This window comes from Bos javanicus, chromosome 10 (assembly GCF_032452875.1).
Source record: "Bos javanicus breed banteng chromosome 10, ARS-OSU_banteng_1.0, whole genome shotgun sequence".
Lineage (NCBI taxonomy): Eukaryota > Metazoa > Chordata > Mammalia > Artiodactyla > Bovidae > Bos > Bos javanicus.
Genome location: NC_083877.1, coordinates 67511369 through 67536441, shown reverse-complemented (window position 1 = coordinate 67536441; position 25073 = coordinate 67511369). Strand labels below are relative to the sequence as shown.

The window sequence follows — 25073 nt, the reverse complement described above, 5'->3', positions numbered from 1 at the left end:
CCTGAGAAAGAATTATGAGATGTAACATTAAACTTCCTAGGACAACATGCAAGAATATCTTTACAACCTTGAGGTAGAAAAGGATTTCTTAAACAAGACACAAAGTATAAAACACAAATCCTGAGAAATTCTACTAAATTAAAAGGTTTAACATTTATTAACAAAGAAACCATAAGAGAATGAAAAACACAAACCACAAAGTGGGAAAAGACATTTGCGATGTGTGATAAGCAAAAAATTAGTATTCTGAACATAAAAGAACTCCTATCAAAGAGAAAAACAAGGACTTTCCCTAAGTTCAGTTCAGTTCAGTCATGTCCGACTCCTTGCGACCCCATGGACCGCAGCACACCAGGCCTCCCTGTCCATCACCAACTCCCGGAGTTTACTCAAACTCATGTCCATGGAGCCGGTGATGCCATCCAACCATCTCATCCTCTGTCATCCCCTTTTCATGCCTTCAATCTTTCCCAGCATCAGGGTCTTTTCAAATAAGTCAGCTCTTCACATCAGGTGGCCAAAGTACTGGAGTTTCAGCTTCAACACCAGTCCTTTCAATGAACACCCAGGACTGATCTCATTTAGGATGGACTGGTTGGATCTCCTTGCAGTCCAAGGGACTCTCAAGAGTCTTCTCCAATACCACAGTTCAAAATAATCAATTCTTTGGTGTTCACCTTTCTTTATAGTCCAACTCTCACATCCATACATGACCACAGGAAAACCCATAGCCTTGACTAGACGGAACTTTGTTGGCAAAATAATGTCTCTGCTTTTCAATATGCTGTCTAGGTCAGTCATAACTTTCTTCCAAGGAGTAAGCGTCTTTTAATTTCATGGCTGCAGTCACCATCTGCAGTGATTCTGGAGCACAGAATAATAAAGCCAGCCACTGTTTCCACTGTTCCCCCATCTATTTGCCATCAAGTGATGGGACTGAATGCCATGATCTTAGATTTCTGAATGTTGAGCTTTAAGCCAACTTTTTCACTCTCCACTTTCACTTTCATCAAGAGGCTCTTTAATATCTTCATTTCCTGCCATAAGGGTGGTGTCATCTACATATCTGAGGTTATTGATATTTCTCCTGGCAATCTTTATTTCCAGATTGTGCTTCATCCAGCCCAGGGTTTCTCATGATGTACTCTGCACAGAAGTTAAATAAGCAGGGTGACAATATACAGCCTTGACGAACTCCTTTCCAGATTTGAAACCAGTCTGTTGTTCCATGTCCATTTCTAACTGTTGCATCCTGACCTGCATACAGGTTTCTCAAGAGGCAGGTCCGGTGGTCTGGTATTCCCATCTCTTTCAGAATTTTCCACAGTTTATTGTGATCCACACAGTCAAAGGCTTTGGCATAGTCAATACAGCAGAAATAGATGTTTTTCTGGAACTCTCTTGCTTTTTCCATGATCCAGCAGATGTTGGCAATTTGATCTCTGGTTGCTCTGCCTTTTCTAAAACCAGCTTGAACATCTGGACATTTACGGTTCACGTATTGCTGAAGCCTGGCTTGGAGAATTTTGAGCATTACTTTGGTAGCAGGTGAGATGAGTGCAATTGTGTGGTAGTTTGAGCATTCTTTGGCATTGCCTTTCTTTGGGATTGGAATAAAAACTGACCTTTTCCAGTCCTGTGGCCACTGCTGAGTTTTCCAAATTGGCTGGCATATTGCATGCAGCACTTTCACAGCATCATCTTTTAGGATTTAAAAGAGCTCAACTGGAATTCCATCACCTCTACTAGCTTTGTTCATAGTGATGCTTCCTAAGGCCCACTTGACTTTGCAGGATGTCTGGCTCTAGGTGAGTGATCACACCATCGTGATTATCTGGGTCGTGAAGATCTTTTTTGTACAGTTCTTCTGCGTATTCTTGTCACCTCTTCTTAATATCTTCTGCTTCTGTTAGGTCCATACCATTTCTGTCCTTTATTGTGCTCATCTTTGCATGAAATGTTCCCTTGGTACCTGGGATTTTCTTGAAGAGATCTCTAGTCATTCCCATTCTATTGTTTTCCTCTATTTCTCTGCACTGATCACTGAGGAAGGCTTTCTTACCTCTCCTTGCTATTCTTTGAAACTCTGCATTCAAATGGGTATATCTTTCCTTTTCTCCTTTGCTTTTCACTTCTCTTCTTTCCACAGCTATTTGTAAGGCCTCCTCAGATAGCCATTTTGCTTTTTGGCATTTCTTTTTCTTGGGGATGGTCTTGATCCCTGTCTCCTGTCCAATGTCACAAACCTCCGTCCACAGTTCATCAGGCACTCTATCAGATCTAGTCCCTTAAATCTATTTCTCACTTTCACTGTATAATCGTAACGGATTTGATTTAGGTCATATGTGAATGGTCCAGTGGTTTTCCCTACTTTCTTCAATTTCAGTCTGAATTTGGCAATAAGGATTTCATGATCTGAGCCATAGTCAGCTCCCGGTCTTGTTTTTGATGACTGTATAGACCTAGTAGGCAGGAATCTGCCAGCCAACGCAGGGGACAAAGGTTCAATCCCTGGACCGAGGAGATCCACATGTCACAGAGCAGCTAAGCCTGTGCACCTCAACTCCTGAGCCCTTGCTCTAGAGCATGCGACCCACAACTACTCGAGCCCGTGCGCCTGTGCACTGCAACAAGAGAAACCAGCACAAGGAGGAGCCAACGCACCTCAACCAAGAGTAGGCCCTGCTCCCCACAACTAGAGAAAGCCCATGCACAGCAACGAAGACCCAGCACAACCAAAAATTATTTTTAAAAAATAAAGAAAAAAAACCCAACAGTCATTTCTGAGAAAAGGAAACAAAAATGGCCAGCAAATTTTGGAAAATACATCTCCACTCATAAGCAAAAATGCAAAACCCACAAGATATCAATTCATGCCCAACCGGCTGTCTAACTTTATTATTTACCATTACTATGTAAGGTAGACCCTTAAACAACACCGGAGTGCAATGTAAGGGTCTGATTCACAGATTTTCTTCAATAGTAACTACCTCAGTATAACACAACAGATACCCAACCACGGTTTGAGAGAAACAGGGGATATGGAGGGCCAATTATAAATTATAGGATGAATTCTGACTGCACAGAGGGTCAACGTCCCTAACCCCCCAAGATGGTCAAGGGTCAACTATATAGGCAAGAATGTGGAGAATAAACTGGTACTACAATTATACCTAAAAACAACTCAGCACTACCTAAAGCTGAAAATGAAACTCTCCTACAATTCAGCAGTTCCACTCCAAGCGAGATATAAGGTCCAAAACAATTCATTCAAACTGCTAATCTCAACACATTAGTAGGTAACAAAAATCAACTTAGTAGGTCTTGATTAGCAATTGTACTTTTAATGAAACAAACTAGCAACACATAGCGGAGAAGGCGATGGAGCCCCACTCCAGTACTCTTGCCTGGAGAATCCCATGGACAGAGGAACCTCGTGGGCTGCAGTCCATGGGGTCGCGAAGAGTCAGACACGACTTCACTTTCACTTTTCCCTTTCACGCATTGGAGAAGGAAATGGCAGCCCACTCCAGTGTTCTTGCCTGGAGAATCCCAGGGATGGGGGAGCCTGGTGGGCTGCCGTCTATGGGGTCGCACAGAGTCGGACATGACTGAAGCGACTTAGCAGCAGCAGCAGCAACACATAGGGTTTTCCCCCCAAGAAACTTAGTTATATATGTTTATATCTGATAATGTATTGAGTCTCATAATGTGAAAGTTATTTCTTATTTTAAGAACAAAAAAATTTTTTAAAACACCACCTAGAGACAGTATAGATGCAAGTGCACCAACAGAGCCATACAAGGTATTCATAACAGCATTGTTTATAATAGTAAAAGAAGACTGGAAACTACCCAAATGTCCATCAACAGATAATAAATTAGAAAATATACATACAATGAAATTCCATGTAGAAGTGAAAGTGAATGAATCAAAGTTATATATAACATGGAAGAAAAATATTAGGACAATAAAGTTGAGGGGAAAAAGGAAGTTGCAAATAAACTCATACAGAAGGATCCCATTTATAGTGTTTAGGAAAAAAAAAATACAAAAAAGGATTATACACCACAGTAACTGAAACTATACCCAGAAATGAAAATACCAAATTATACGAGAAGCTTGAGAAATTCACTTCACAGAAATCACGTTCAGCCACCTGAGACATCCAGGTTATGAAAACTATGTAAAATAATTATAGAACACATTTCAAATAAGCATGATTTCCCAATAAAGTAAACAAGTACAGTCCAGAAGCACATAAATTCAACCGGTGTGTGGATTTTTAAAATTTAAGGAAATAAGTGTTCAACAACACAGCATTCAGAACATTGAGGAGCTTTCAATGTAGCTTGTTCAAATTTATTTCAAAGATAAATAGATCTAGACATATGCAATCACTAAATAATTTATGTACATATTTCACTTAGAAAACTTACATTACTGATCAATTAAGATTAACTGCTACTAAGCAGAGAAGTATTTTTGCTGAAATTCGTGTATTAAATTTTATTTTCCATCCCCCTCCCAAGAGTCAACTTGAAACCCTTATTCTTGAAGTCTCACTTTACATGGCATTCCATGTAAATCAACTAGTCATGCTAATGGAGGAGGAGGATGGCACAAATGACAAGGAAAGCAGAAGGCTCAATGAGTCCCAATCGTTTGCAAACATCAGACAACTGATTCACTCATTTTCAATGCATGAAGCAGGCCACCAAGAGCAGGTGCTCTGGGACAACCCAGAGGGTTAAGGTGGGGAGGGAGGTTGAATAGGGAGTTCAGGATGGGGGGAACACATGTTTACCTATGGCTGATTCACATTGATGTATGGCAAAAAACCATCACAGTATTGAAAAGTATTTAACCTCCAATTAAAATAAGTTAATTTTTAAAAAAATTAAATCTGGCGAGCAGTACCTAAGTACCAAAAACACAGTTCGCAGTGGTGAACAAGACAAAGTTTCTGCCACATAATGCTTATATTCTTACAGGTGAAACAGATATCAAACAAATAAATAAATAAGCATAAATTATCAGTTCAGTTCAGTTGCTCAGTCATGTCCAACTCTTTGCGACCCCATGCACCGCAGCACGCCAGGCCTCCCTGACCATCACCAATTCCCAGAGCTTACTCAAACTCATGTCCGTCAAGTTGGTGATGCCATCCAACCATCTCATCCTCTATCGTCCCCTTCTCCTCCTGTCTTCAATCTTTCCCAGCCATCAGGGTCTTTTCAAATGAGTCAGTTTTTCCCATCAGGTGGACAAAGTATTGGAGTTTCAGCTTCAGCATCAGTCCTTCCAATGAATATTCAGGAATGATTTCCTTTAGGGTTGATTGGTTGGATGTCCTTGCAGTCCAAGGGACTCTCAAGAGTCTTCTCCGACACCACAGTTCAAAAGCGTCAACTCTTGGGCACTCAGCTTTCATTATAGTCCAACTCTCACATCCATACATGACTACTAGAAAAACCATAGCTTTGACTAGATGGACTTTCATTGGCAAAGTAATGTCTCTGCTTTTTAATATGCTGTCTAGGTTGGTCACAGCTTTATGATGTTAGGTAATAACTGATAATGCAATGAAGAAAAATGTAAAGCTCAGACAAAGAGGACATGTATTTTGATGATCAGGGTTGGCCTTTCCAAAATAACCACTGAGCAATGCCTACAAGATCACATGGCAGTAACTTATAATGCACATACATAGGAATTAAGACTGAAAAAATTTCTTATAAATTAAAAAGATAATAGTCTACCTACTGCTTTCTATATAAAATATTTTATAGCATTTGGTTTTAAGTAGCTTTTACTATTTTCTCTCCTTGGAAAACTTTAGGTCCTCAAATTTAAGTCACTAGCTTTCAGAGTTAATCCTCTAGCTCCATGGGAAAGAAATCTTTATAACCTTAATGAAATTTTATAATACCTAACAAAAGACAACTGCACATGAACAGTGCTTCTTTTTTTTCCAGAAAACATTCTTATAAAACAGCTCAATGGATGAGAATGGGCTCTAGAGTCAGAATATCTAGTTCAAATTCCAGTTCCTCCTTTTCTTTGCTTTGTGTCTTTGGACAATTACTTAACCTGCCTCCACTGTTTCCATCAAATACCATCTCTCTCATAAGGCTGTGGAGAGGAGTCAATATGATACTATACATAAAGTATTTACAAAGTCTTAAACAGCAAATAAGCACTCTAATGTTAGCTATCACTTATGTAGCAACTACTAAGATAAAATAAGCAAGGCAAATGAGTCTTGGGCAGGTAAATCTACACATACAGTAAGTGGTTTTAAGAAGCAAAGCCAAATTCAAAGCCAAGTTCTTCGGACTCCCTAGCACCCACACTTTATCCACTTACACCACACACTACACAATTAAAGAACTGAAAAATAAGAAACTTGCATGCTGCTGCTGCTGCTACTAAGTCGCTTCAGTTGTGTCCAACTCTGTGTGACACCATAGACGGCAGCTCACCAGGCTCCGCCGTCCCTGGGATTCTCCAGGCAAGAACACTGGAGTGGGCTGTCATTCCCTTTTCCAAAGCATGAAAGTGAAAAGTGAAAGTGAAGTCGCTCAGTCGTGTCCGACCCTCAGCGACCTCATGGACTGCAGCCTACCAGGCTCCTCCGTCCATGGGATTCTCCAGACAAGAAACTTGCACAGAAGTTTAGTTAATAAGGTCTAAGACCTACAGGTCTCCTAGTTACTACTGACTTTCAGACCAGACTGTTTCCTTGGCAACTTAAGTGACTCATGTATAAGAATAAATAATAATCATCACACATTTTCCAGTGAGAATGTAGCACATCATCAAGGCTCTTGATATACAATGTAATTACTAAAAATCATATAAGTTCTGATAAGTAACTGCAGATGTCACTGAGAATCAAAATAAATGTGGATAAATGACATTCTCCACTAGTAATGGTAGACAGCTAGGATCCTGTGAGAACTATTCAATATAGAAGCTATCTTAAAGAACCTCTCACTGAATTAAATGACATTTGTCCCCTTGGTTAAAAATACAGGGGCTGGTGTCTACAGAAAGCTAAATGCTCTGGCTAACACCTACTCACTTATATATTTTATTTCTATAAATCAATTAAATGACAGAATAAAGATCAAGCTTTCATTTCTACAAAACTAAGTTAAATCCTTTGGAAGGTCTTAATAAGGATTGGAAAAACCCAGAATGATTTTGAAGTTTGAAAGTTTCATTTTACTTTTTAAAGAAAGAATACTAGAAATCATAGATAATGCTCTTAGGGTATGATGCATAGCAAAAAGATCAGGAGACCTCTACTCAAAGACAAGAGATTGATCCAAATAAAATGAGAGGCAAATAAAAGTACCTGCTTAAAGTTAAAACCAAGTGCACAGATACCTTGAGTTCTCGCTTTAAGCAACTTTTTAAAAGACCTAACCAATGATCCTAATCACATGGGACAGGTAAGGTCTCCACCACAACTCCAACATCCCTTCCTCCATCAAGGTGTTCCCAAAGGTTCCCAGCCATTTTTCTTGTGCTGTCTGCTCATAGGAAAGGAGCAAACTGAAAACCACATGTGTCCAAAACTGAGATATGCATCACAGTAAAAAAAAAAAAAAAGAAAAACCCTGCAGGAGATATAGATTTTAATTCACTTGTAATAAACAAAATTTTAAAAAATCTTTATTGAGATTATGTTATGTGCCAAGCACTGCCCTAAACCACTGGTGTTGTTCATTGCTAAGTTGCGTCTGACTCTTTTGCAACCCCATAGACTGTAGCTTGCCAGGCTCCTCGGTCCATGGGATTTCCCAGGCAAGAACAGGAGAGTGGGTTGCAATTTCCTTCTCCAGGGGATCTTCACGAACCAGGGATTGAACCCATTTCTCCTGCATTGGCAGGCGGATTCTTTACCACTGAGCAATTCTTGGGATCCATCAATAAACAAAACAGACAAAAAGCCCTGTCATAGAGGTTACAGTATAGTATGTCTGGGAGCAGAGAAAAGAGACAATAAGCAAAATCAACAAGCAAATTTTAGAGCTTGTTGGAAGGTGACAATCGCTATGGAAAACAGAACAGGGATCATAAGCAGGGAAGTGCAGCTTTAAGCAGGAAAGCAGACTTCTGAAAAACAATTAAAGAGCAGGTATGAAGGAGACAAGTGAATGGCTCATAGAGATACCTCACAGAAAAAGTGATTCAAGGAGGGGAAACAACCAGCATAAAGTCCCTAAGACAGTGGGACTGGAGCCAAATAAGCAGGAGGCGGAGCAGTCGCTATCCTGGGAGAGGCAAGGGGAGATGCGGAGAGTAGGATGATTCTGTAAGACCTTGTAGGTCATAAGGACTTCAGATTTTACGATGCATATGGGAAGTCACTGCAGGATTTTTGAAGACAGAGTTATGATCTTGTTGCTCTGCTGAAAAAGACTGCAGAGAGCCAGGACAGAAGCAGAGAAACCCATCAGGAACTTAACTGCAGAAATCTAGACAAGAGAGAAGACTGGTTTAGACTAGCCTAGTGAGCAATGGAGGTAGTAAGAAGTGACTTGATTCTGGATATATTTTCAAAATAAGACTGAGCCAAGAATACCAAGTATGAATAAGTCAGGGATGATTCCATTTTCTTTTCACTTGAATGTTGGACAGAGCTGTCATCTAGTACGACAGATTACACTGCACCTTAGGCAGGTTTAAAGAGGAACATGGAATTTTAGTTTGAGTTTACTACTTCACATCCAAAAGGAAATTCAGAACAGGTTTTACAGAACACAGGAGGTAAGTCTGGGCTGGAGATATAAAAATGGAAGCCATCAGCATATAGGTATTTAAAGCCATGACGTTGGATGAGATCATCAGAGGAATATAGAAAGTAAAGTGAACCAAGAGCACTTCAAGAGTGAGGACGAATCATAAAGACTAAATAAGGAGAGTAATTAGTAAGAAGAGAAACCCTAAAAGCAATACCCTGGAAGAAGGGGAGTATAAACAATTCATTTTGTGTAAGTCCCATGTAGTATACAAATCACTTTGCTGAAACTTGACGTGAGGTTAAAATTCTTAACTGTAGTAAAGTGATAGGTAAAATACTAAAATCATAACTTTTTTAAAAAGAAGTGAACTCATCTTACACATTTCCTAGAAATAATAGATTTCCTAATAGAGTCATTACTGAAATTATTCTTAGTACTAAAAGTATGGGCTTTCCAGGTGGCTCAGTGGTAAAGAATCTGCCTGCCAAGCAGGAGACGCGGGTTCGATCTCTGGGTCAGGAAGATCCCCTGGAGAAGGAAAAGGCAACCCACTCCACTATTCTTGCCTGGAGAATCCCATGGACAGAGGAACCTGGCAGGCTACAGTCCATGAGGTTGCAAAAGAGTCAGACAAGATTTGATACAACTTATTGACTAAATAACAAAAACTAAAAGTATACTATTTTACCTATTTCATCTTTTTAAGATAAAACCAATTAAAACCCTATACCACTTTAAAAATTAATTTTAAGAGCCTAAATGGCTTATGCTACAATGTATTTCAAAGACTGAGGGTAGGGGAGTGGACTTTAAAACACCAATTCAATAGCCTGGCATGCAAACGGTTATAAACTGCCATTACTTTTCTCTTTCAAGAGCTCAGATACAGAAGGTTAAGTTAAATCAAACTCCTTAGTCATGATACTAATAATTTTCCCCCTTTCTGCTTAATTTTGTTTATAGGGAAAAAAAGCTTCTATTCTTATCTAAACCAATGTTTTACCTGTGCTTTGTACATAAACTACATTTCTAAGATCAGAACACACAAAGTCATGTTCACAAATACTGAAAGAGGAAACAATGAAACTCAACTTTATTTATTCATGTTGTTCAGTCGCTAAGTCGCCTCCCACTCTTTGCAACCACATGGACTGCAGCACACCAGGCTTCCCTGTCCTTCACTAACCTCAGGTCCTTCATAAATGTCATATTGATTGCCATTTAATATCTAATTATTAGAATGTTCTCCCTACTAAAAGCAGATTAACGTCTATAAACTCTAAGAAGGCTTGGAGTGAGACAATCAAGAAAACATCTGCATCAAGCAGAAGAGACTATGATATTAAAGGATACAGAAAAAACTAAAGTGGAAACAAAATGGTAAATTAATGGCTCTTCATAATGTTGACCCTGATCCCATAAGAGTTATACAATACTCAATATTCTTTATAATTTTAAAGAGCTTAATATTTTTAAGAAAAAATTTCATCAGGCTTTGTTATAAGTTTCAGTATGAATCTCAGAAAGGTAAACAGAATGCCTCACTCTTTAAGTGCATCTGATAGACAGTTACACTGCTAAAGGCTGCAAAATTAAAAGAGACATTTCTAATTCAATGTTGGAGGCAGGGGGAAAGGATGAATTAATGAATTTTCCTTAGAATCTACAAACAATAAACCCAGTTATTTCTTGTTATATCCTTAAAGAAGAGCAGGTGGGGGGTCGGAGACGGGGGTGGGGGTGGGGGCCACTTCTCAGATAACACATTAAATATGAAAAGTATTTATAGCAAGGCATGTCTACTCAAAACAGATCAACTTAAGAGTACTCTGATGTTATTCTTGGGACAATCATACCAGTCTCAGCAGCAACTAGTTCAGCCAAGCTGGAAACAGTGATACCATTCGCCTGCTAGGTGAAGTAGTGAAAAGAACAACCTAATTAACCAAGAATTCAAACTTTAAGAGAAGTCCTACACAATTTAGGGTGTTTAGTTCATTCACCTCAAGATGTTTATCTTTAGCAGAAAACGGTTGTCTAAATTTCTCAAGGGTTTCCACAAAGCATCTCAAAAAACCCCTTAACTCTGAACAGTTAACTTCCAACTGCAGCTTTTTAAGCAGTGCTTATTAAGATACCTGCTAAGGAATCCTCTCCTGGAATAGGCCCAACCATGAACTTAAGATTCGTCCTTCCTCCCAAAAAGAACAGCTAGTATTAAACAACCCGTTCCTGAATTTAATCAGGGTGCAGCTTAGCTGAGGTTAGGATGCGGCTCCCCGCGCCTGGGGCTGTCTGTCTCCGGTACCCACATGCTCCTTCACCACCGACGCGCGGGGCAGCACTGCCCACGTCTGATTACCGTACGACTTCTCTAGACTGCAGGTTAGGTTTTCTGTCGAGGTCCCCGAAGCCAAAAATCTCCTTGTTGGATAACCGAAGAGAGGAGGGAGAATCCGTAAGGAAGACACACCCCTCAGGGAGAGGAAGAATAACTTCCCCCTTCTCCCGGGCGGTCCCCAGATTTTTCCAAACTCTCCCCTCACGCTGCTTTCCCATCCTCAACCGCCCCACTCCGGGGCCCGGGGACAAGCACTGGTCGGCGGGAGGGGGCCTGAGCACGGACGAGCGCTGCTTCCCCAAGCACCCCGAGAGCGGCGAGGGCTGAAATTCCAGCATGGCGTAAGCGTGGCCCAGGGCCGCCGCCGGGGACACGCTCCCTCCGTCCACCGGCCGAGGAGGCGGTAATCCGCCTTCCCTCCCGGGGGCCCTCACGCCTGGCTAAAAATAGGCTCCTCGGTCACCCCAGGGCCCTCTCCCGCCGACCTCGCCCTCGGGAGACGTCCTCCGAGGAGGCGCCGCGGCGGAACCGAGGTCGGGCCGGGGCGGCCCGGTGAGGCCGAGAGGCCCCTCGGAGCCCGCCCGCCCCGGCAGCCGGGCCCAAGCTGGAGCCCGGCGGCGGAGACGACCCGGCGCCCGAGGCCTACGGCGGGGCGGCGGCGGGTGGTGTCGGGACCCCGCGGCCGCGCCCCCCGCCCGGCGCGGCCCTCCCGTCGGCCCGGCACCCCGCGGCCGGCGCAGCCCTCCCCCCTCCGCGGTCCCCGCGGTCGGAGCCCGGGCCCGGCGCGGCCTGCTCTCCCTTACCCTGTGCGGCCGGGAAAGGAGACCGGGAACACGCGGCGGCGCCGGCTCTACAGCCCCGGCCGCCCGCTCCGAATCGCCGCCGCCGCAGTTGCTCAGGTGCCGTCGCGCCGCCCGGCAGGAAACGGGCGGCTTCGGGGCGGGGCGGCCCCGGCACGTCCCGGCGTCTGGGCCCCGGCGGTGCCCGGAGACCGGCCCCTTAAAGGGACAGGCGTCGCCGCCTCGGCCCCCGCGCGCTCTCCCGCGCACTCGGTAAGTCCCAGCGTCCGGCGGGCTCGGGATTCCAGGGCTTTTCTCCAGAGATAACGTCCCGCAGCCAGGTGGAGGGTGGGCGCTCGAGGCACAGCGGAATTCTCTTCTTGCAGGAACCCCCACCCCCCGCGTCCTTCCTCCAAAGCTGGTTTCGTCTTGCATGGCCCTCCTACCGAAGCACCACCTGGCCCCCCAGACTGGAATTTTTTTTTTTTTTTAACCTTAAGCAAATGGTACTCGATTTCACCCAGCCCGTCCCAGATTCCTCCTCGGAAATCACTGGAAAACGAAATCTTCCATCCCTCTGTCTCCAGAGTTTCTCTCTGAATTCGTCGGACAACCCTGGCGTCAAAGAGAAAGATTTTAAGCCGACCTAAATAAATTGTGTGCAAATACTGTGAAGCTGTTGTGTCTGCCAACCGGTGGCCATTCCTTAAGCCTGGGTAAATAACTGGAAGCTGTAACGGAAAGGAGAGGCTGGCCAGAATTCCTGCCTATTAGTTTGCTCTTTGCTAAAAGAATGACAGCGATCTTTCTGGTCCACTGGCGAATGAGATGTGTTTATTATTTACTGCTTATCAATTTCTCGCAGAATGCCAGACATTGTACAGAACATACACAAAACACTACAAACTCTCCTCAAATGTTATCAGCGCTCAAAATAATTCAAAAGCTTTTAGAGGGTGGATAGGGATACAAAAAATTAAGACTCATCACTAACACCTCCCCCTCCATACTGACAAAGGGGAACGAGCAATTTTTAAGTAATGAACATCAGAACAGTTCCTATACCAACAGGGTTTCCTTTGTATTGACTGGCTAAAAAGGTACTGTACCTCTATTTTTTTGTCAGAGGTTTCTAAAGACCCTCCAAAGTACAAACGAAAACTGAACAGTATGTGGTAGCCTGAGCTGTTGAGAATTCTGCCAGTCCTTCAGCCACTGTGTTCTCCAATGATGCATTCTGTCTTATTTTAACTCCGGAAGCGCCTCCTCTTTTTTCTTTCTCAGTAGGGTTACTCAGCACCTCGGCGGTTCCAACGTCCTCAAAGCAGTCTGTCTCTAAGCCGCGGGCTGTCTCCTGAGCCTGTGATAAAGGATCCAGCTTCACTGAAGAGAGAAGCCATTAGTCTCTTACTACAAAGGTGGGAAAAATCATTTCTGTAAAAGGAGTTTAAGGACTCTTGATTACCCTACCAATAACCGTCTAATTTCCTCTGGTTGGTACTAAAGCAGGTTTTAGGTTAGAATTTTTAAATTCTATAATTTTTATGATTTCTGTTAAAGCCCAGTGTCGTTTTAGAGACAGTAATTTTTAGGTACACTTGTACATAAGACCAGAAACGAGCTTAGAGGCATGTTTACAGCAAATATGCCACTTCTTATATTCAGGGATCACTTATTTTTGTGTTCTGTAGTTTGAAACAAAGAAGTGTAAATGTATCAGCTATTCCAACTTCTCTGAGTTTTTGAACTTTGGCTTTTTAAAAGGAAGTGACTGTGTGCTTCATTCCTTATTATAAAGTTCATATTTATCCACATCAAATCAAAAAGATTTATTAGAAATGTTATGCATGGTAAACCCTACTAGGAATTAAGACCTACCCTCTAAGTTTTGAAATATAATATAATTAACTATAATTAAACAGATATAATTAACCTTGGTTGCTGCTTACTACCCTCAGTGTTACCGAAACAGCAACTAACTTGCTAAAAAGGATTAACACTCCCAGTAGCTGAGCTATCTCTAGCTGTGACAACTTAGAAAATAAATTTTATTGAAAATGATAAAGTGTAACACTGTTAACTAAAGAGTATTCCCCCCACCTCTTTAACAAAGTACAATTTTTTGGAGAGTACCTTCCAATTTTTAACATGTAATAATTCTTTTTTCTAATTTTGGAAAAGCTTTAAAGACTCACAGTACGTATCTCTAGCAGACAGAGAGAAAGCAGGCTATTCCTGTTTTGTCTAGGGAAGACTTCCCAGAAGTGGTGAATTATATAGAGATTTGAGTAGTACATGAGTAACAGATTACATCTCCAACTTCACCAGTGAAGGGATGGCAGAGATGAAACTATAACAGAAGCATTTCACAGAATTAAAAGTAAAAACCAGATTCCAGGTCCACCTTTTCCACCCAAATAGTGGAGTGGGGCCGTTCATACAGACAGCTACAACTGCAGATCTAGAAATAACCAGGTATCCTAACAAAGTATCTGGCACTTAACTGCTTATCAGAGATCTGCATTGTTCATGTTCACGTAAAATCTCTTCAAGCATATGGCATTCAAATTCTTTCATAACAGACTAAAGGTGACCGTGAATCATTCGCCACTCTGCATAGAGAGGTGGGATCAGTGTCCCTCCTTTTGATTCTGAGGGGCCTCTGTGACCGTCCTGACCAGCAGGGTATGCCAGAAGTTAACACTGTGTCAATTTCTGGGCCCAGATTGTAAGAGACAGGCAATTTCACTTGCTGTCTCTTAGAACCATTGATCTTAAAGCCCTAAGCTGCCATGTGAGAAGTCCAGCTACCTCTTTGGAGAGACCATGTGGCAAGGCCTTGAGACTACAGGGGGAGGAAGAGAGGACCAGCTGGGCACAGCCTTCCAACTGCCTCCACCAAGGTGCCAAACATACGAAAGTAGGCTTCTAGAAACCCCAGACCATCCATGCTACAAGCTAAATACCACAAAGTGATCCCAGTCAGTAGTTCATGGAGCAGAAAAACTACCCAGCCAAGCCCTGCTTGAATTTCTGACTGTATTTAATTTTTTATGACTTTTGGATAGTTTGTTATACAGTAATAGATAAGCAACACATCTTACTTCCACTCCTAAATAGCTGCAAGAAATCTTAGAGTCTTATTTCAGCAGAAGGGAGTTTCCACTGTGCCTGTACAATCCTGAGACATAACTGGGGCCTTTGCAGGGAAACTTGGGCAGGATTGATTAGGGAGGTAAAGCTACCTGTGTAGCATGCGTGTATGCTCAGCCACTCAGTGGTGTCCAGACTCTTTGCCACCCTGTGGACTATAGCTCACCAGGCTCCTCTGCCCATGGGATTCTCTAGCCAAGAATACTGGAGTGGGTTGCCATTTTCTTCTCCAGTGGATCTTCCTGATCCAGGGATTGAACACGTGTCTCCTTCATCTCCTGCATTGGCAAGCAGATTCTTTACTGCTGAGCCGCTAGCTCAGTTGATTAGTATTAGTTGTTCAGTGAGCCCTAAATTTTAAAATGTGGTCAACATGAAGGCAACTTAGTCACACAAAGGGGAAAAAAAGTTGCTCTCTTTCACCACTGTTGTTTGTACAAGCTTCACCCCAAGCAGCTAAGTTGCAGGGAGGAACCTCAGCCTGAGGAGTCAGGCAAGAGAACATGGATATTTCAGCATAACTGTCACCACTGCTGCCCAAATAATTCTTAAGAGCATGACCTGGTGAGAGCAGATCAGTAGCAACAAATCAAACCAAGTCAGCAATATTTGCAACATGCACAGCATCATGTTAGGTGTTTGAATATAAATCATGCATTCAAAAATATGTGTCCCACAGAAAAGTGCCTTTTTTTTAAACCACACTTCTATTTGCTTGCTCATATTCAGCTCCTCTTGATAACTCTAAGATCCCAGTCAGTCCGTGCCCAGTGTTTTCTCCTCCCTATACTACGACAACCCTGTAATTAACCTTTCCCAGGCTTTGTTCCATTTATTTCGGGCCACATCTCCAGTTTACCAATTTCCTTTGATCCAGGTCAACAATTTTTAAAAGCTACCTTTTGTTACTTCCATACATTGTTTTGGAAATGTTGTATTTGTGAGAGTGAATAAATAGACTACAAGCTCCATTGTGAATCGTTAGTCTGTGAAGGCTGTAGAATTCCTCTGAATGCCAACTCTCATGACACAGACTTCTGGATGTGAGCCCTCTGGGCCTCCTTGGGGACCTTAGTCCATCAGCAGTGCCCTTTCCTTCTGAATCTTCAACCTTTCCCTCTCATCAGTCATGAGTGTATTCAGGAATCTCTCCACTTAAATGAGGGGGAAAACAGTTCTTTCAAACTCCAGATCACCCTATCTACCCATTTCCTTCAAAACCAGGTTTTTGATTGATTGGTAGATTGGTAAGCAACTCACTTGACTGTATTCTCACTACCCATTCACTCACTGCTTATACTCCAGGAACCTACTTCTGCTTCTGCCCCAACTGGATCCTGACACACCTCTCATTGAAGTCACCGAGGATCTCCCTGCTACTAACTCTTCTCTGTCACACATCACAGCTGATTACTTCCTGTAAGGCTTTTTTTTCCTTAATCTCGGTAACCTCACCACATGGCTCTTCTGGCCCCTCTTTTCCTTCTTTCCAGCCTGAAGCTCCTCGAGTTTTGTGTTTTTCTTCTCTGTCTGGATTAGGGTTAGAGTTAGGGCTAGATTACTTAATCATCTGCTTCTAAAAATTTGGCTTCTGATCTCTGCAGCGACACAGCATAGTTCTATTTGGGCTGAATGCAGTTAATTCTATCAGTTTGCCTGAGATTTTCCCACATTTGTTATTCAAAGTCTCATATCCCAGGAAACCCCCCAGTTCCAGGAATTCTGGGACAGCTGATCACCTTATTGAGACATTGAAATAATTCAACACATTTGCTGTAGCGTGGATCTTGTTTATGTCAGGCCCAACTACTCTCCCAAAATATATCCTTGATGACACCCGGGCTTATTCTGTATCCCAGAGGGAACCATCTGACAATGGCTTGCCCATTCATTCACTAGCTTCTCTTCACAAACATCCTGTTTACATGTCTTTGGGGACAGTGCTTTCTTGGCAAGTTGAAGGGAAAACTCTGACTGTCATGCTAATGTGTGCTCTTTACTCATATTGTCCCATATTTTCTAGGACATGAATGTGGTACTCTGATCTTTATCTTTTTTTGTGAATTCTCATTAATTTTTCCAGCAGTATGAAAAATTTATGTTAGATCTGCAAGGGATGATAGAAATCATCTAATCCAACCCAAATATTTCATATTCATTTGCAATGCTCTGTTATTTAAGCCTTTTTACTTTTGTTTTAGTTTATGATATGTCATGTTCACCAAGCATTCATTTCCTTAACTGACCAAAAATTATACTTACCCATTTAATCCAATAATTTATTTTTTGCTTGTATGATTGTGAGCTCTGACTTTTCTAGAAAAAGCTCAGTGTTCTTTCGTATCTCATCAGAAGTCACTCTCAATGGGGGTTTGTTGGTGGGGTACCCTAATCTTCTAAGTATTGAGCATCACTGTCATTTTCTATTGTGTCTGGGTAATGACATCAGTGATTGTTAAAAGATCTGTTCACAGATGGACTGAGCTTACAGCACCAATCACAGAGTAGAACTCAAGATTAAGATTTATTTCATTTCAGGTCAGAAACAACTGAGATAAAACAATCCCTCCCACAAAACCTCTATTGGTACTACCCTCAGCCATATAATGGGGTAAATAGATTGCTAGTCTTGTATTATGCTCTTATGAATCAGTTCTTCTGATTTTTCAAGGACAACAATAAAGAAGAGCAGAATTTTCAAAAAACAATGAACTGTGAATTTAAATACTAATCAAGAAATATTCATCATACTTAGAAACTCAGAGTCTACCTCCTGTGAAATTACCAGGAGAGAAAGGAGATGTCTACTGTCAGCTAAAGGCCAATGAAAGAGATTTTTGGTTTACTACTTTTTTCCTTCTTTGACTTTAAATTTTATTTTTCTATAACTGTATTTCTTCTACTGAGTGCATCAGGACTGTTATGAGAGATCTGAATTCCCATTGGTTCAGGAGATTGAAAAGAAACTAAATTACAAGAGCATAAAGGTCAACAGTAACAAACTGCTTTCAGCTTCTAGCCTCGCAATAGAGGATATAATGTCAAGATTAGTGAACAGCTCAGATCCAAGCACAGATACGCCACTGGAAAGTTCAATGAATACTTTTGGCAAAAGTTATTTAGTATTGAGAAAAGGGAAATAGCATATCTCTGAAAAAGAAAAAAATGTTTTGATTGAAAGAAGTACAAATCAACAACTGAGGTATTACACAAAGCATCAGGTTTGAATGAGTCCTAAACTTCCTTCCAGTTTCTTTTCATAAATTTTGTAGTTAATCTTATCCCATCAGTTGTAGGAATCTATTGTTGATGGCGAACAATCTTCAAATGACTTCAGAGCAGAAAGTAAATCTAGGCTAGAACTACAAGATTCTTTAGCAAAAAGTCAGAGAGGTTTAAGGTGGAGCAGATTAGATCCTTACAGACAGACAGAAGTTCTAAGGATTTTTAAGAGCCTACCTTGCAGATGTTCTCTGTTTAAACAGTGGGGCTTCTAAAAATCTGAAGCCATTATCCCACCACAACTTCAAAGAGAGTCCAAGGTAGATAATAGCTTATTTGAAAGAGATTTATGGGCCTGGCTTTTTTTTTCCTTAATATTTGTTTATTTATTCATATGGCTGCACCCAGTCTTATTTGCGGCAGGCACATGGGATCTTTAGTTGCAGCATGTGGGATCTAGTTCCCCCACCAGGGACCCAACCCAGGCCCCCGGCATTGGCAGCGTGGAGTCTTAGCCGCTGAACCACCAGGGAAGTCCCCTGACTTTTATATCATGAAAAATAGATTATAAATGGACACTTGGGAAGTCCACAGAGTTTTTAAAGTAATTATATCAACATGAGCTAAAAAGGAAAGAGACCTACAGTACCTGCCATGCCTTTACTAGCATTTCCCAAAGTGTAGTCCACATATTATGTATGATCCACATCAGACCACGTGTTCTGAATTTTGGGGGAGGATGGGTGGAAGGAGGCCTATTCAGGACTTAATATTTTTCATAGGCAATACTTTTGAATGTTAAAGTTTTCTATAACCCTACTTACTCATTCCTAATTATATTACTCCTGTGGCACTGCCTTCCAGTCCCTCATGTGGGAATACTACCACCTTCCATTCCTCACATATTGTCTATAGTTTAAATTTTACACGTTCTGGAAATTTTGCCATTTCAGCAATATGGATGGACTTGGAGGGCATCATGCTAAGTGAAATAAGTCAGACAGGAGAAGACACATACTATATGATATCACTTATATCTGAAATCTAAAAACTACAACAAACTAGTGAATGAAGCAAAAAAGAATCAGACTTACAAACTAGTTACCAGTGGGGAGAGGGGAGGGGAAAGAGGCAGTATAGGGGAAGGAGAAAAAAAAGGGTTATTACGAACCATAGAAATCACTTGTGTGACACTTTTGAAGCTTGTAAAGCACTGTAGAATTTAAAGAATCGTTCATTCAATAAAGAATATATTAAATAAATAAACATTTTTATACATTTTTTTCAGTAAATTAGTAATGGATCAATTGGTCAAGAAAAGTGTGATGCCTCCCTCATCATATACACACAAAAAACCTTATTTCAAACAGATTGTACCCCTAAATATGAAAATTAAAATAATGTTTTTAGAAGAAAACATAGGAGAATATCTTCATAATCTTGAGATAGACATTTGTTACATAAGAGAAAAAAGTATTAACATAAAAGATTAAAAATCTCACTTCTTTAAAATGAAGAACTTCTTTGCATCAAAAACATCATTACGAGAGTGACATGCAAGGTAGAGCTGGGAGAAGATATTTGAAATACATATAGCCAACAAAATACTTATTTCCAGAATATGTAAAGAGCTCCTACAACTCTAAAAGGAAAAGGCAGACATCCTGTTTTTTAACAGACAAAATACCTGAATAGGCACTTTACAAATGAGGTTATCCAAATGACCAATAATCATATAGATATATGTCCACTGTAACTAATTATCAGAAAATTGAAAATTAAAGCTACATTGATTGGCAAATAAGAATTAAAGGTGTTCGGTGTTATTAAGTCACTAAGGAATTGCAAACTTAAAACATAATTAGATCCCTCAGCACACTTACTTGATAAAGATCCTGATGCTGGGAAAGACTGAAGACGAGGGAAAGGGAGCAACAGAAGATGAGATGGTTAGATAGCATCACCGCCTCAATGGTGAGTTTGAGCAAACTCTGATAGATGGTGAAGGACAGAGGAGCCTGGCATGCAACAGTTCATGGGGTCGCAAAGGGTCGGACGTGACTTAGCAACCGAACAACAGTAACAACAGCACACCTAGCAAGATTTTGCCAAGTGCTGACAAGGACGCCGAGCAACCGAAACTCTCATACATTGCTGGTGAAAACGCAAAATGACACACTACTTTAGAGAAGAGTTTCTTATAAAATTAGATATTCACTTACCTTATGCATTAGTTCACTGCTGCTGCTGCTGCTAAGTCACTTCAGTCGTGTCCAACTCTGTGTGACCCCATAGACAGCAGCCCACCAGGCTCCTCCGTCCCTGGGATTCTCTAGGCAAGAACACTGGAGTGGGTTGCCATTTCCTTCTCCAAAGCAGGAAAGTGAAAAGTGAAAGTGAAGTCGCTCAGTCGTGTCCAACCCTCAGCGAGCCCATGGACTGCAGCTTTCCAGGCTCCTCGGTCCATGGGATTTTCCAGCCAAGAGTTCTGGAGTGGGGTGCCATTGCCTTCTCCGATTAGTTTGCTAGGTTTTCCATAACAAAATATCACAGACTGATCAGCTTAAACAACAGACATTAATTTTCTCACAATCTGGAGGCTAGAAGTCCAAGATCAAAATTGTCACCAGGTTTGCTTTTCCTAAGGACTCTCCTCAGCTTGCAGATAGGCACCTTCTTACTATGATCTCACATGGTCTTTTGTGCACTTGTGCTCTGACCTCTTCTAGGTCAGACCTAGTCAACTGAATTTGGGCCCATTCTAATGACTCCCATTTTAACTTAACTACATCCTCTTGGACTTTAATAATAAACATATTATCTGATTTAAAGAAATTAAAATGGAAAAGGAATAATGATTACCACTACACTTCTGAAACCCCTGAAGACCAGCAATCCTAAATGTTGGCAAGGATGTGGAGCAACTGAAAGATCTGCCTTCACTCGGTGGTGAGAGTATCAGTCAGTTCAGTTCAGTCACTCTGTCATGTCCGACTCTTTGCAACCCCATGGACTACATGCAGCACGCCAGGCTTCCCTGTCCATCACCAACTGCCAGAGATGGAGTTAGTAGGAGTATAAATTGGTACAAACAGTTTGGGAAATTTATAGTACTTACAGCTAAATATGTTTATACTCTACAACCAGAAATTCCACTCTAATAAATATACCCAACAGGAGTGAGTGCATATATGCACCAAAAGACATGTATGAGAAGCTTCACGGAAAAGCTAGAAGCAACTTCTATGTCCATCAACAGTAAAATGGACTAAAAAATAATGTGTCCCCTGGTGGTTTAGTGGTTAGGATTCGGTGCTTTCACTGCCGTGGCCAGGGTTCAATTCCTAGTCAGAGAACTGAGATTTTATAAGACACATGGGTCAAAATTAAAAAAGTAAAAAATAAACTTTTTAAACTACCAAAAATTAAACAAACCAATAAAATAATCTTTATTATGGTGTATCCACATAATAAAATACTATAAAACAATAAAAAAAACCAAACTACTGTTATATGCAACCATGTAAATCAATCTCATAGACATGACATTGATTAAAAGAAGCTGGACACACTATACCATTCATTTACATGACGTTTAAGAACAGGTGAAACTAACTTATAGTGAGACTGATTAGAATAGTGATTATCTTGTGGAGTGGGGCGGTGAGGACTAAAAGGGGACATTAAGAAACCTCCCAATAAGCTAAGAATATTCTGTATGTTTTTTTCCCAGCGTTATGAGGTAGAACATTCTGTCTTGATCCAAGTGATAGTTACACTGGTATATACATATGTAAACTTTCATTGAGCTGTGTTGCTAGATTAGTGTTTTGCTGTACCTAAAGTACTCTTCCATTTGGAAGAGAAATAATAAAAACAAAATTGTATCCATATTTTTATGGGGGGAAGTACATGGGACTACAGATGATGAAACAAGACTGACCTCATGTTGATAATTGTTGAAGCTCAGAGATCCATATACTGAGGCTCATTTTATCTCTCCATTTTTTTTTCCTCTGAAGAGAAAGCTTTTATCTATTACAGACCCATTTCAAAGCCACTTATAGGAAGCCATAAGATTTTCTTCTTCCTTCAAGCTTCTAGAGAGCATTTTGCTCGATTAGTAGAAACTCTCATTACCAGCCTCCTCTTAACTTGTTCTCCAGACTCAGGGGCTCTCTCCATTCTCTCTGTACTATTCACTGCTTTGCAACACCTGTGCCAAAGGCCACACACTAGAACACCCAAGAACATCTATGCTGGTGAATGAGGATGCTTACCAAGGGTCAGTTATGTTTTCTCAAGTCAAATTTCTGTGACTGCATTTACATGATTTAATCAAATACTGAGTGCAAAAAGAACTGTTTATTAAAACTGTGTCTATTACTTTGGAAAGAGTGGTAAATACAAATTTTAATGTCAAAATAGGTGTGTGTGTGTAACTGTGAATTTTATTAAAACCCACTAAATTGTACAGTTTATAGGGGTGATTTTATAGTGTGTGAATTATTTTAATAAAGCTGTTATAACAAATTAGGAGTGTGTGAGATGAATACAAAAGATTACAAGGACCTTGAAAAAAATCTAAAAGACCTTTGCAATTACATTGCTAATGTCTTTAATTTCTTATTTATCTTTTAAGAAAAAAGTATAAGGGAAATCATATGCAACTCTTTTCAGTGTGATTTATGCAAGAAAAGCAATGTGGAACTTCAATCACTAAACTTATACTCAGAGAAATGTTAACCCTACATCAAACTATTGGAGAATAAATGGTCATTGATATGGTTTGGGGCTAAAATAAAATGTTTAAAAATTAATGTATTTCTTGTTCCTTTCTTGTTGATTCCATGTGTGTTGTATATAATTAATATATATATTTTATTGCAATATAATTCACAAATCATACGATTCACCCATTTAAAGTATTCAAGCCAATAATTTTAAGTATATTCAGTTGTAAAACCATCACCACAGTCAATTTTAGAATATTTTCAATATCCCAAAAAGAAATCCCATAGACATTAGTAATGAATATCCATTTCCACCGAAGCCCTTTGGCTCTTGAAAACTACTAACCTACTTTCTGTCTTCATTGATTTGCCTATTCTGTACATTTTATGTAAATAGAATCATACAAAATGTGAATTGTGACTGGCTTCTTTCAGTAATTTTTTACGCTGAGTAAAAAATTACTCAGCGTAATTTTTTCAAGATTCATCCATGTTATACCATTAATTAGTACTTCATCCCTTTTTTGACTGAATAATATTGCATTTTGTGAATATATCATTTAATTTATCCATTTATCAACGGATGAACATTTGAGTTGTTTCTGGCTAAATAACACTGCTACGAACATTTGTGTGCAAATTTTGTGTACAAATTGTGTTTTCAGGTCTCTTTGGTATATATCTAGAAGCAGCGTTGCTAGCCTCTTATGGTAATTATGTTTAATCTTTCCAGGAACTATCAAACTGTTTTCTGCAAGAGCTGCACTAATTCCTACCAATTATAGATGAGGGTTCCAGTTTCTCCATATCCTCACCAACATTTAAAATCATATGTCTTATTTTATTATAACTATCTTACTGAATATGAAGTGGTATCTCATTGTATTTCTGATTTGCCTTTCCTGCTAATTAATGATGTTGAGCATCTTTCCATGTACCTGTTGGCCATTTGTACATCTTCTTCGGAGAAATGTCTGTTTGAGTCCTTTGTGCATTTTTAATACACATTGTTTGGTTTATTTGCTATTGAGTTGTATGATTAGAAGAATTAATATTATTAAATTGTTTCTACTACCCAAAGAAGTCTACAGAGTCAATGCTGTCCTCATCAAAATCTCAATGGCAATTTTTTACAGAAATAGAAAAAAATCCTAAAATTCATATGGAACCACAAAGATTCCAAATAGTCAAAGCAATCTTGGAAAAGAACAAAGATGAAAATATATTTAAACTATATATTTTCAAAATATATTTTAAAACTACAGTAATTAAAAGCATGGTACTGGTATAAAGACAGATATGTAGACCAAAGGAAGAGAATAGAAAGCCCAGAAAAAAAATCCATGCATATATGGTGAATTGATCTTTGACAAGAGTACCAAGAATATACAATGAGGAAAAGATACTCTTCAATAAATGGTGCTAGAAAAACAGGGTATCCATATGCAAAAAAATGAAATTGGACCCCTACTTTACAGCATACACCAAAAATCAGTTCCAAATGGATTAAAGACTTATATGGCATTTCCCTGGTAATCCAGGTTAAGAATCCGCCCGCCAATGCAGGGGACATGGGTTTGATCCCTAGTCTGGGACAATTCCATAAGTTAGGGGCAGCTAAGACCACGTGCCACAACTATGGAAGCCCGCATGCCCTGAAGCCCATCCTCAGCAACAAGAGAGGCTCCCACAATGAGAAGCCCAAGCTGCGACTAGAGCATAGCCCCCACTCACCCCAACTGGAGAAAGCCCATGCTCAGCAAAGAAGACCAGCACAGCCATAATTAAATAAGTATTTTTTTTTAAGTTACAGAACCATGAAGTCTTTCCCCCATGCAAATCAAGCAAGTGCATCCAGAATAATATGGAGCCCACAGAGCATGGACCCAACAGTCCACTGATCGCTCAGGATCAGGTTCCTGCTGAGTCAAATTTCCTGGCACCCAGGTGCCCAAAGCTCTGACTTGGGCTGAATGTAAGTTCAATAACCACAATAGGAAAGAAGAAAAATAACATAGGGAGCCCATGACTTTGAGGTGTGAAATAAAAAGGAACCAATAATACTCTGCCCTCATTCACAGACACCTCA

General features: G+C 40.5%; 2 protein-coding genes across 18 annotated transcripts in view; one reads left to right on the top strand and one right to left on the bottom strand.

Annotated features, from left to right (window-relative positions):
- Nucleotides 1-11988, bottom strand: part of KTN1 (kinectin 1) — a 112785-nt gene extending 100797 nt beyond the window's left edge. For 12 of the 17 annotated variants that reach the window (XM_061428968.1, XM_061428973.1, XM_061428971.1 and 9 more), the window contains exon 1: nt 11901-11988. The gene's annotated coding sequence lies outside the window, so the exon portion shown is untranslated. Of the gene's footprint in view, nt 1-10894; nt 10983-11118; nt 11181-11900 lie in introns of those variants that run through there. The other 5 variants (XM_061428969.1, XM_061428974.1, XM_061428976.1 and 2 more) reach the window with 2 other exon arrangements.
- On the top strand, nt 11026-24056 carry LOC133255241 (collagen alpha-1(I) chain-like). Its single transcript, XM_061429767.1, has 4 exons — nt 11026-11214; nt 11280-11438; nt 11548-12149; nt 13161-24056. Exons 1-4 carry the CDS (start codon nt 11026-11028, stop codon nt 13213-13215), a joined length of 1005 nt encoding a protein of 334 aa, XP_061285751.1. The 3' UTR covers nt 13216-24056.
- Nucleotides 24057-25073: the final 1017 nt, after the last annotated feature.